At 41.5% G+C, this 13,253-nt stretch overlaps 1 protein-coding gene across 2 annotated transcripts in view; it reads right to left on the reverse strand.

Annotated features, from left to right (window-relative positions):
- The window catches only part of LOC142415975 (multidrug resistance-associated protein 1), a 58,359-nt gene that overhangs the window by 12,510 nt on the left and 32,596 nt on the right, over nt 1–13,253 (reverse strand). For both annotated transcript variants that reach the window (XM_075514971.1, XM_075514969.1), the window contains exons 15-20: nt 12,733–12,802; nt 11,696–11,822; nt 10,359–10,535; nt 9,149–9,316; nt 8,589–8,766; nt 791–875 (exon numbers count right to left, since the gene is read on the reverse strand). In XM_075514971.1, coding sequence (XP_075371086.1) covers nt 791–875; nt 8,589–8,766; nt 9,149–9,316; nt 10,359–10,535; nt 11,696–11,822; nt 12,733–12,802 — 805 coding nt within the window. The remainder of the gene's footprint in view (nt 1–790; nt 876–8,588; nt 8,767–9,148; nt 9,317–10,358; nt 10,536–11,695; nt 11,823–12,732; nt 12,803–13,253) is intronic.

The following is a 13,253-nucleotide window of genomic DNA, read 5'->3' on the forward strand; positions in this document are numbered from 1 at the left end:
CTCCTAATCCTCCCTGATGACCTTCAGTTCTCAAGTATCCATCTTCAGATACAAGTAACAGGCTAGCCAGTCAAGTCTTCGTTGAGCAATCAAACTCCAGAAAGAAAAATGCTTGGTGATCATCAACATCAGCCTTTACAAACCCTATCATTATGTACGGTGCAGCTGCTGAAGTGCAAAAAGGGTACCCACGCTGGCATCAAAATGGGCAATTGTACTCCCAGGCACTCATTAGCTTCCAGAAATACAGTATATCTCTAGAGCACCATAAGAATAAGGCATAGACTATGAGACTGATTTTGGGAAGGTATAATCAGAGTGATTGCCTTTGGCCTCTCTCAAGCATAATAGCAGCTGTACTAGGTCAGACTAAAGGTCTGCTTAGCACTTCATTCCATCTGACAGCAGTCAACTGCAGAAGCCCTGGGAAAGCATATGAAAGCTGGACTAGCCAATACAATACTCCCCCTTTTATGCAAGCCAAACCCACGGTACCTTGCTACAACACAATCGTTTCTTCACATGGAAAGAGTAGCAGCACAAGAGCTCTGTGTGTGCAGACATGCATGTGCAACAGCCTGTACCAGCAACTGGGCTGCAGCCTCAGAGGTTCGTATGTCCAGGTGCTAGCAACTGGGGAGATTGCAATGCAGGGGCAGCTACTGGGCAGTGTCTGAGCCAAACTAGTGGAGGGATCCACCTTGTACACACACATATATAAGCAAGGGATTGGGGGGGGAAGGGAGAATGGGACAGGATGGAGAAGTGGGGGGTGGGGAGGACTACACACCTATGCATCAGCTTTCCAGGGACTTCATTTACAAGGACTCCATTTTCTATAGGCTTTCCTTCCTTTCCAGATGGACTATTTGTATCTGGGGGGGGATGAAAAAGTAAACATGAAAATGGTAAGCAAAAAGATACAAAGGTTTCATTTCAATCCTAAATGCCAGGTGCAGTCCTAATATGCAAACAAAGGGGGGGAAACACACAAGTAAGTATTTACATATACTAACAGATAATTGTCCAGGTGAACGAATCAGTTTAGTTCCACCCCCAACAGGACTAGTTGCCAAGACAGTGAACATTTATTTTTCTATTTTTCTACCAAATGTACATCAGTAATAATAATGTAATATAATTATGAGGACATACTTGATGTTAAAGCATGCAATACCAAGTCACAGTATGACTGACTCTGTGGAAAAAATACCAAACAATCCAACCACTCCTTTTCAAACCACATCTTTTACACAGTTAACTGTAAGTTATTTTCATTTTAGAACACAATAAGACAACATTCTAGTAGACAATGCCGTGAAGCTGTAAGAACAGAAGGCGTATGCTATTAACTTTAAGCCTTCCTGCAAAATTAAGCAGGAAGCAACATGCAAAAGCCTGGTGTTTTTAAGCAACCATAGGAATCAGATTCATTTAAGCAAGAGATCTTTCTATGAATGTCACTTCCCAAAAAACAAAGTTTTGTTATCCCACAACATCCCATTTGTAACAAGATGCAGCACACGAGACAATTGTCTAAAACACTTCACAACCTGTCAGCTTGACATATTAAGCTTTTTCTGAGCAACTTAATTCAGTGTAATACAATGCCATGAGTAAAACTTCTAGGTTCAAGTTGTGTCATCATTTTCCTAACACAAACCAAATGACTGACTCCTAAAAAATTAACTGTCAATTAAATGTAACTCTGTTTTCAAGTATGAAAGTTAATTCAGAATTTGTAACAAAAAAAAAAAAAAGAATTTTGCATTTTAAAGGGTTTATGCGTAGCTTATGCAAACAAAAGAGCCCACCTGCATCTATTCAAAAGATACATGGGAAAATTTGTGTAGATCTAGAGTCTGAAGTCTTCATGTTTTTATACTAAAGCAAAATATATGCATAAAACAGCTTCATCAATACATTAAGTGTGGACTGCTTGAACATAAAGCTGTTCCCTCCTGTATCTGCAAACTGAACATCAGTTCATTACTCTAAAAACTCAAAGCTAAACTGTTCAGTGTGGTCTAGAGGCAGAAAAGCAGAAAATGTGAAAAAGCAAATTATTTAGTTCTTACTTTTATTTATACAAATGAGAGCAAACTAATATGGGACTGCTGGTTATTTTAAGCACTTGACAGCATTTACTTTGAAAGGCTCCCATATGAAAACCAGCAAGCATTCCAACATATCACATCACTTTAGAGTATCACTGAAGTTCTAAACCCACGTGAACAAAAGAAAACAGCAAATAAACCATCCTGCCCTAACAGCTCTTAAATTTGATTTCGTCTTGTAGGCTACAAAGATTTCCTGCTTATACTGCATTTACCTCTTGAGAATGAGAAACACTCAAGATTGCCATAGTAAATTTGGCATGTGCACCTAGGGCATAAGCTCACTAATGAGGGCTCTGTTGAAAAATGTGTCCAGAAATGATAAAAGGGAACAGCTGCGAAGTACTGGATACACATATGAGAACAAAAAGGACCTTCCGGGCTCAATCCTGAATGATGCCTCTCTGGGTACACTCACTGCACTCCTAAGTCCAGGGTGCATCTTTAAAGTTTATTTAAAGCTTCCTTGTGGAAGTGTTTGAGATAAAGAATTGCTGCTGATGAGTTACCTACAAGCTGACACACCAACTGTTGTAGCATCACACAAAGAAGTAACATGCAAACCAAGCTGATACCTTCTATTGTGCAGACGAAATCATTCTAATAATGACTCACTCTCTTGTAAATGAACTGCAGCTACTCATATTACTCCAACACAAGCACTAATATAAAGCCACATGGCAAAAAAGCAGTTACCTGTTTCCAGAGGTTGAATCGTTCCTTCTAACGAAGGACCTGAGTCTAAAAGTATATATAATTAACTTTTTCCAGAGCACACTCAACCATTTTCAATCTTTACAAAAACAAATGCATTCAAGTAGCACAACCTAAACTGCAAAACCGTAAATGCCCAGGGCAGGATCGAATTTGCTGAAACGAACCTCTTTTAAATCTCAAGCCTCATACACAGTCAAAAAAGACAACCTTGAGGAAAAAGAAAAAAATCCAAATCAGATGGCTACCAGTGACAGATTAAGAAAATTCCTTTCTTTCAAGATACGCACTAATGAAGAGAGAATCAAAGAAGTTACTCCTAAAGTGGCCTCATATTGGCAACAACAGAAAAACCTCACTATGTACAGGGAACTACCATATGCATTTTCCCCGTTGGTGGGGAAAAGACTTCATTCAAGAACCTTAAGAGACTCCCTGACCTTAACATTGAAGATGCAACGCATCATGTTTTCAGAGTGGCAAGTTTTGTCCACATGGCTACATCTCTCCTCCCAGAGCTCTGCTACTCTGCCTTGCTTTACTCATGCAACTGCAATGAGAGAAGGAGAGCTGTGGCAGCTGTCCGGATTTTGGCTGGGATAAGAGTTAATTTTCTCCCTAGTAGCTGCTATAGTGCTGTGTTTTGGATTTTAGTATGAGAATAATAGTGATAACATGCTGATGTTTTGGTTGTTGCTAAGCGGTGTTTACACTGGTCAAGGACTTTTCAGCTTCCCCTGCTCTGCCAGGCGCACAAGAAGCTGGGAGGGGGCACAGCCAGGACAGCTGACCCCAACTGCCCAAAGGGCTATTCCATACTGTATGGCCTCATGCTCAGTATAGAAACTGGGGGAGTTGGCTGGGGGCAGCGATCGCTGCTCGGGGACAGGCTGGGTGTTGGTCGGCGGGTGGTAAGCTGTTGTATCACTGTTTTTTTTCCCCTGGGTTTTTGTTCCTCTCTCACTCCCTTGTTGTTTTCCTTCTCATTACAATTTTTTTTTTGTTCCAATTATTAAACTGTTCTTATCTCAACCCACGAGTTTTCTTACTTTTGCTCTTCCGATTCTCTCCCCCATCCCACCAGCGGTGGGGAGGGTGAGCAAGCGGCTGTGCGGTACTGAATTGCCGACTAGGGCTAAACCACAACAGCAGCACAGGTTTACTTAGTCCCATCTACTCTGTATTCCCCGGTCATCATCCTGCGTGGACAGATCAGTAAGAAACAGTGAGATACTTCACAGGCTTCCAAAGCATCTGGATACCCTAACAGCACTCATCTTGAATCAATATTTGCTTCTGCCATTTGGGGCAGAGGCTGCAAATAGCTTTTACTTCAGGAGAGAGAAAGGAAAGAGTTTAATTTTGCTAGAAGATAACTAAAATGAACTTAGGAGAAAGTCAGATTATTTCCTGACACAGACAGGGGTTTCCTGAATTACTACTCGGGTCCAGACTCCACAATGACATCTGGAAAACAGCCAACATCTCAATATTTAACTCCTTCCAAGGAGTCAGAAAAGAGAGAAGCACCCAACCATCCCTACAGGCATCATACCAGCTAGCTTAACTTCCGAACACCGCTATTAAGCTTAACTCAGCCTCATGCTGTTAGAAAGAAACACAGCCACAAAATACAGGTGTGCTGGGCTTTACTGGGAGACAATGTTGATCGTGAAGGTACAATGCTTTTCCTTGCAGATATGAAACCCCAGCCCATAATGCAGAATTAATTTTTATTATGAAATACACACTACTACCTAGTGTAAAATACAAAGCAATTCAGCAAGGAAGCTATCTTCCTTTCAAATTCAGCACTTTAATAAATCTCTTTTTTTTTTTCTTGCTGCTGCAATTGGGAAGCAATTTATACAGAGGCCAACAAGGCCCTACGAATCTTACTCCTTTACCATACTATCTTTTCCAGAAAGCAAATTTCTACTTCATGCAGGACAACAGCTGAAATTTGGGGAAGTAAGTCCACAAAACTTAAGAAAAACTCTAAGACTTTCAAATTGAATAGCTACAAGTGACAGATCAAGAAGCTTCCCTTTGAGATACGCAAATTGAACTAAATGCTACAGTCCAGACCCTTAGCAGTTCTCAGAGTACTTTTACCCCCCTTCCCCTCCAAAACAAAACTGAATAACCTGTTGTGCTGACAATTTTCATTAAAAAAAAAAAAAAAAAAAAAAAAAAAAGAGCTGAGTAGCCATTGAAAGGTCTTTCAGCTTTTTATTTGACTGCAAAGTCACAGAGCCAAATGCTGGGGAGACAGCTATCTGAAGCACATCCCACACAATGTAAACCAGATTTAGAATTACTAATTGTTCCGTACATCCCTATCTTTCAGGCATTGCAGTCAAGACCAAAGATGAACCAGACAGTAAAAAAATATTCCAACCTTATGGTGCAGTTGCACTTCTGTGGAGCCACTTTTACTCCTCACAAACACTAAAAATAGCTCCAGGCTTTTCAAGGACAAACCAAAGTTTATGCTGAAGCTATGGGGAAAAAACAGCAAAACCCCAACCACCACACACATCAAAACAAAAACTAACATCTGCTGCATTAGTCTGTATGGGAGACAAGGGAAAAGAGTCATGAGAAAGGTAATCTTAAAGTAACTATTTGCTATCTGTACAGCAAGAGGTATTGCAGCAACAGCTACAAGTCTGGAGGGGGGAGGCTGGACACCAAAACAGAAACGCACTCACAGGAGTCAAGGGCACGTCTGTGACTCCAGACCAAACTGCACAGGCAGGAGCAGTACTGGCATCAGCAAATCAGCCACACTGAATGCCAGAGAATGGAGCAACTGCTAAAAGCAAGAAGAATTTGGATGCTTTTTATGCAACCCAGTAGGTTAATTTTACATGTAGTTCCAGTTACTTTGGAGAAGATTACACACTGTAGACACAGTAAGGCATCCATTTCATGTATCCACAGCTGAAAGCAGCAGCGCTGCACATTGCGCTCCCCCTGGCTGAGCAGCTACGGCTGCCACCCTTGTCGCTGCCTTCTGCATCAAGCAGGATGCTGGAGAAGGGGGAGCTCACACCTCCCTCCTGAGCCATCCTGAAGACTCATGCGGGGGGAGCTTTCTGGAGTGGGGAGTTTTCCCCACACACAGAAGAAACACCGTGAAGCTGAGGATGGGAAAGGCAGCAGTACAGCACACAGACAGCAGGTAACCGTCAGGAATTCCAACAGGAGAGAAGGGCTGGGAGGCAATGGGGAGCAGACTCACAGCCAAACCTCAGAGGCTGGGCAGGAGGAAAGGCCTTCCCACCCTTGCAGAAGCAGGATGTATTCCAGTCAGAAAGCACCAATCCACAGTTTTCTATTTTGCTCCAGCTTAAGTGTTTCCAGGCTGCCACGATGTAGCTTCAGACATAAGGGAGCCTCCCTTTTAAAGTGGGTGTGCAGATCCCCTCCAGCTAGCTCAGGCTGACTCCCATCACAGATTACCCTGTGTTTATCCAAGAATCTGTGATTTTTAATAATATTTAGTCATCTTTTACACATCTGATAAATATTAATATTATCCCTGTGAACCAGACAAATAATGCCCCTATTTTTCACTTTTTACCATTGACAGAAGATCACTCGACCAAAACCAAGAAACAAATTTGCTGCAAATAGGCCAACACTGTGATGTAGCAATCCTCTCTGAATCACCAGGGTCATACTGAGGTTAAAATTACCTTTTATTAGAAAACTGCAGAGAAGCATGGCAAAAGATAAGACACTGGCTCACCTTCCAAAAGAAGATTCAGTATTTAAATGGAAAAGTAAAGTAACTTCGTTTAAAGCGAAGGACTTCAAAACCTACTATGCACTTGGAAAGGGGAGGAGACAAAGGCTAAAAGAACAAGGCTATTAAAGGAGTCAAATCTTTGTACAAGTCAACTTGTTAACTTCCTAGGGAAGCACAGACACAGCTAATTTGTCTCTGGAAGTCTCATACTCTAGAGACTGCAACAAGTCTGACTGTGCTCAAAGCAGCTATAGGAGCACCGACAGAAAAATACACAGAAGTTAGCTGGATTCTGCTTCCATAACATCTCTTCCTGCAGTGCTTTTCACAGTGTGAGACCCCACCCATACAGCACTCGCTGTTTACAGACAGTGTCCACCCAAACCAGTGTCCCAGTCTGCAGAGTGACAATTGAGACGCATTCAAGAGTCTTTTCCAAGAAGAGAGCTAGCCTACAGCAGGGCATCCTGACCTTTAGCCTCAGCTCAACACATCACCCCCAAATCCAATTCCCCATCAGGGATAGCTGGATGCGTGACACAGAGCCAGGAGAAGATGCTACCTTGCACATCCAGGAAACAGACTCTGCTCATTCAACAGCCTCCAAGGGCAGTCTGTGTTGCCAGCCTGGATAGTGGAGGGCAGCTTCAGAGAATAAGGCAGACCATCACAGACCTCACACAAGGAACTTCTGGATGAACATCAGGAGCAGCCCCTTGCCAAAGGCAGCCATTCAACACCTCTTTAACGCTTTACAGCTTCATCAGTGCACCTAAATGTGGCACCGTTTCTGTTTTGCCTGTGACAGGCAAGTGAGGAGTAGACTAAAAAATGCCTCTGGTTTCCCTCTAGGGAATGGGTGGGAACCAAGGGTTTTCCAAATGGAAGATGAAGGGAAAAGTGGGCTCAATCCCTTCCTTGTTCTGGAGAGCCTGCTCTGCAGCACTCAGCAGCAGGCATTCGCTACCAAACAGGCCTCAAGCACATGCCAAAAAATTTAACCCCAGTCAGCACAGTGCAAGCACCCCTCATACTTTGACATGACCATGTGGAGGAGCATCAGGAAATCCCCACAGGCAAGCCACTGAAGAAAACAGGCTAGAGGCAAGAGATTAAGTTCCCTTATTAAAATCCAATACTGCAACCATCTAAAGGTAAAAAAAAAAAAATCTAAAGCATATTCACAGAATCACAGAATTGTTTAGGTTGGAAAAGACCTTTAAGATCATCGAGTCCAACCGTAAACCTAACACTACCAAGACCACCACTACACCGTGTCTCTAAGCACCTCATCCAAACGTCTTTTAAACACCTCCAGGGATGGGGACTCAACCACTTCCCTGGGCAGCCTCTTCCAATGCTTGACAACCCTTTCAGTGAAGTAAAATTCCCTAATATCCAGTCTAAACCTCCCCTGGCGCAACTTGAGGCCATTTCCTCTTGTCCTATGGCTTGTTACCTGGGAGAAGAGACCAACCCCCACCTGGCTACAACCTCCTTTCAGGCAGTTGTAGAGAGCAATAAGGTCTCCCCTCAGCCTCCTTTTCTCCAGGCTGAACAACCCCAATTCCTGTATCAATGCAGCTTTACAGCTGTTTTGTAAAGCAGAAGCAGGAGTCAGGGATGTCAGCTATTAAAATGAGCTGCTTCTTCCTCCTTCCCATCCCCAAAGGAATTATCTGCATAAAGACAACATCCTAATAAGCACAGGAAGGGCGTATAAATGCCAGCTGGCCTTGATCTCACAACCATCTGAATTTTGCTTTAAGTGAGAGGAATTTTACTACAGGTCTGCTCCCCATTTTCCTAAATTTTAAGAAAGAATGTGTGTTTAATCTCACAACCTTCAATGTCCTCAAGAAAGAAGCACCTCTATGTGTATCACAAGAAATAATAATTTATTTTAACTTTCTTTCCACTACTAATATTTTTCCTTTAACATGATTCCCTTAACATGCCACACATCAGCTTATCCCAAGAGAATTTATTTGTAAGCTTACCACTGTTCTCCATGCTTTGTTCAGCATTAGCATATGTACGAAGAAACTCAGCAAAAGCCCCATCTTGCTTCAGCAGCTCCTGGTAGGAGCCCATCTCAGAGATTTCTCCATCAGTCATTACCAGAATTGTATCCATTTGAGGCAGATAGTTGATTGCGTGAGTTACCAAAACCCGTGTCTAAATAGCAAAGGAAAAAGTTTTTGTAACATCTCAACATCTCAAATTAGTAAATACAATACAGTTGAACTACTGCTCTTGCTCCTTGAATTCTGTGTATAACACAGTAATTATGGACAGGCATGGAGCATTTTTAAGAAAAAATACTGTCCTTATCTTGATTTTTGCATCAAAGAATTTTGAATTACAGAAACCAGATTACATTTCATTATAAAAACTCACTGTTTTATAACAGTCCTCTAAAAATCTCAGAAGGATCCTTTCATTTTTCAGATGTTTGAAACAAAAGTCTGAACATGCAACTTGACAACCTTGGAATTGTTTGAACTCAGCAAAGAAAAACAAATCATTCTCTAGAGACTAGTATCTCATTATGACATACTTTATTTTTCAGGATTCCTTTTGGTCCAATAACTTTTTCAAAAATATGTTTCCCAACGTGAGCATCAACAGCTGATAATGGATCATCAAATAAATAGACATCTGCATTACAGTAAACCGCCCGAGCAAGACTGACTCGCTGTTTCTGTCCTCCAGACAAATTCACACCCTGGGGAAACAAGAAAATATGATCCTTTATTTACAGCTGAAAAGAGATGTCTTGCTACAGTTTGTGAAAGACAAGTCATAGGTGGTTTATGCAAATTAGAGAAATTTCAACATTTTATGAAACAGATCTCCATCACGAATAATTTCGCTACTGCAATAGCATAAGCAATCACAGTCAAAATCCTCTTGGAAGGAAGCACGTCCATTAAGTTCTCACTATCAGTGAGGGGCAAGTCAAAAAAAAAAATTGTTTGCTACTCTTGTAAAGCAATTAACCCAGACTGGCCTACCTAACTCCGTACATTCAGAGGCTACTTTTCTTCTCGGCTGTATTTCTGCAGTGCTGCCTCTGATTTAATAAACAAACTCTGTTCGCACTCTACAATTTGGGTGGCCTGCTAACCAATAAGGAAAATAAAAGCTGCACCCTTTACTGAATCCGAGGCTGTCAGGGGGCACCTATACCCCACCTACAACTAGTGAGCAGGCAAACCACATATCCCTACATATCCCTGTCTTCTGGAGAACATCAGCTTAGCAGAATGCCAAGCAGGGTACGTACACATGCCCTGCTGGTCAGGTGGTTGGGGGACACCTGGTCCTGCTCCCATAGCAAAGCACTACAACATCTGTGCAAGTTTCTAAATCCCACACCACACATACTCTTGCAACCAAGTGCCACTTCTGGGGCGCTGGTTGTTTTTGGGGGTGGGGGGGATTGTTTGCTTGTTTTAAATGAAACTGAAATGTTCAGAAAATTCTTCTGTTCCTGTTTCCGTACATTTTTCTGCTCTGTGACCATGGCAATTTAGAGCCGATTAAAAACTGTCATTGGAAGATGCTTTTGCATCTGTAATTGAGGACAGGTTTCCTCCCCTTTGAGGCTTAAAGACAAGGAAAACATGCTGTTCAAATTTGCCTCTTATTCTAGAGGATTTCTACTCTCAATGCTTTAAATTCAATACAACTTTAAACTAAAGTAGAATAGAAGTCATATGGCCTTAACTACAAGCAATAGCACTGTTATGGTAGTATGTAAATACCTTTTCTCCTATTTCTGTTTTGTCTCCCATAGGAAGAATCTCTAAATCAGGCAGCAGTGCACAAGCCTCAATCACACAGTTGTACCGGCTCTCATTCATCTCCCTTCCAAAGATAATGTTATCTTCCAGAGTTGCATTTTGGACCCAGGCTTGCTGAGGAACGTAGGCTACTGAGCCCTGCAAGAAAAATAAAGTTCCTTATTCAGTACTTTAGACTAAAAATCTGCACACAAAGTCAAAGCACAGCAGGGCTTTGTGAGGCAGGCAGTGCTAATCACCTCACAAATTGCCTGCGGTCATTTCAAAACTGCACAAAGTACTTCTTGGGCTACCGCCTCCTCCAAAATGTTATTTTTATAATCCTCTCTACAAGTGAATGTAACAAAGTGTGTTGGTGGAAAATAAAGGACTTCAAACAAAATATGATTCTCTAACGTAAACTTCAATGAAACATTTGTTTAGAGAATATGTTTGCACAATTACTGAATGTCAAAAGTCATTAGTTCTTTCCTATAGTTATAAATTATATTCTGCATAAAACAATTTAATCTGGAATGCAAGTGTTTCACAGATGTATCCCTGCCAAGAGACTTCTGCAGAAAGTAGGGGAAGTAGTTTTTATATAAAAGTCACTTCAAAGGAAGAGATTGAGCTACTGCAAAGTATTTTGCTTTGAAGATTAGTTCTGCCTTCTCTTTCTGCGCAAATAATCGGTGATTCAGATCTCACCTACTTTATTTTTCCAGGACAATTTCAGAAGTGACCAAATGCACATTCTTTTAAATGCAACTTATTTGTTTTGCTCTTAAAATAATTCTCTTTCCATACATTACAGCAGCAACAAAATCCAAAACAAGGACTTTTTACTTATTTACTTACTTATTTCCAGGTCATTTTTCCTCTGCTTGCTCTGCGCAACTCTGATGTCTAAGAAAGTACAAACTACAACCGCAGCTTTTCCCATGTTTGGGTATCTGAGTGTGCCCTCTCTCCCTGTAATTCTCTGATGTCTAAGAGCAATACTGCTCTTCCTCAAGCTGGAGTATGTATAATAGGGTCTCCCCACCTCATACCTGGCTACTTATCTTTGAGATCTCCGTCATTCTGTCTATTTGGCTAAATCTGAAACCAACAGATTTAGCAGTTGTTGGGCCAAGGCTTAACAGGCTATTAGACAGAGCGCAGGCTAAGGCATATACATGGCTTGCCAGGAAATCAGGCTAAAAAAATGCATTCATTTGAAAGGCTGTCTCTTCCCCTCTTCACACCACTTAGAAATCTAGAATCGCTCTGGAAATACCCACAAATAGCTGAAAAATTCTTCAGACACATCACACCTTGACAACCACGTAGCCTTCCTTTTTGTCCATCTCCCCCAGTAATGCAGACAGCAACGAAGACTTTCCACAGCCAACTTGACCAACAACAGCTACCAAGGAGCCTTCAGGAACAGTGAAATTAATGCTGAAATAAAGTGCACATAATTCAGCCTTGCTGGCACATCCCAGTAGTTAAACAGTCTATTGAACAGCCCATATAAAGCCAGATGCCATGTGAACACCCACTGCAAATGCTGACACAGCACAGAAACTTTAACTGTTTGAAAAAGCAATCCTTTCATTCAGAAAGCACCCAGCTCTTCTTATACTTAGGACATAGCATCTTAATACGTGATTAGTCAAAAGGAAAAAAAAAAAAAAAAAAAAGCACTGTGACACAACCTGTCCAAAATTTCTCTCAAATGTTCTGTGAATACAAATGTAAACATCAATGGATGCTTCCCAAACAGCATCCTTGTCCCAAATAATATGCAATTTAAGGCCCAAGGAAGAGCTGCCAAAATTAAGGAAGGGGACAGGGCACAGGGAAGAAACGGCTTGTAGCTGCATCACCCCAGTTACTTTGTTAGTCATACCATGTGCAAGGTTCTTCACCGGTTTTCTCCAGCACGGGAATCAAGGATGGCTACAGTTCAGCGAGAATAAGATTTTAAAAGGAAGATTCTGAGGACATAGTACAAACGTGAGGGACGAGGGATAATTACGAGGGGCTAATCTGGCTGCATCCTCTAGATGGAGCTCATCCCATCTGCAGCACATAACAAGAGCTTGAAATCTCTGAGGTTTTCTCTCCTTCCATTATACCTCTTGCTACTCCCCTTTATGCCCTCCATACATACAACATACTTTGTTAAATTCCTCTAATTCATGAAGCCCCTGGTTTAAAAAAAAAAAAATATATAGAACAAATGTTATTTGTTCTCCTGTTCCTTTAAGGCAACAAACTCTTCTGCATATGGATTTTATAATCCAAATACAGATCATTTATGATACAGCAAGATTATGGAGTGCAACGAAGGGTACTAAATTCTTACCTGTTCAGTGAAGGAGGATCATTTTTGGACCAGCTAAACGTTGCATTCTTTACAACAATGCTTCCTTCAGCTGACAAATAGAAAATTCATATTTATAACTGTGCCAATGGAAGCAGCTAAATTGTATGCTCTGGATCATGCCACAGAAGTCAATCTAAGCTCACATAGGCAGAGGTATAAAGCTATTTTCCCAGCAGAACAACAACCCACTGCTTACCAAAAGCTTGTGTTCTCCTTTTACTAAATTTATCAAGACAGCAGAGGCTCTGAGGTTACACTTACTCAGTAACCAGGTGGTACATGAATGTCAACTATACAAAGATCCTGACTTACTCAGCTGCATCCTCCTTTATCCAGCAACTCTACTGCAGCACTGCAAAGTCAGGTCAGGAAACTAGCAGCGTCAATCTGACTTGTGCTTCAGTGGAAGCATCAGCTAAACTGCCAATTTCATGTGTCAAGCCAAGTTACTACAAAAACGATAGGGCAAAATAAATCAAACTACCAAATAAAATAACTTT

Source organism: Mycteria americana, chromosome 12 (assembly GCF_035582795.1).
Source record: "Mycteria americana isolate JAX WOST 10 ecotype Jacksonville Zoo and Gardens chromosome 12, USCA_MyAme_1.0, whole genome shotgun sequence".
NCBI lineage: Eukaryota > Metazoa > Chordata > Aves > Ciconiiformes > Ciconiidae > Mycteria > Mycteria americana.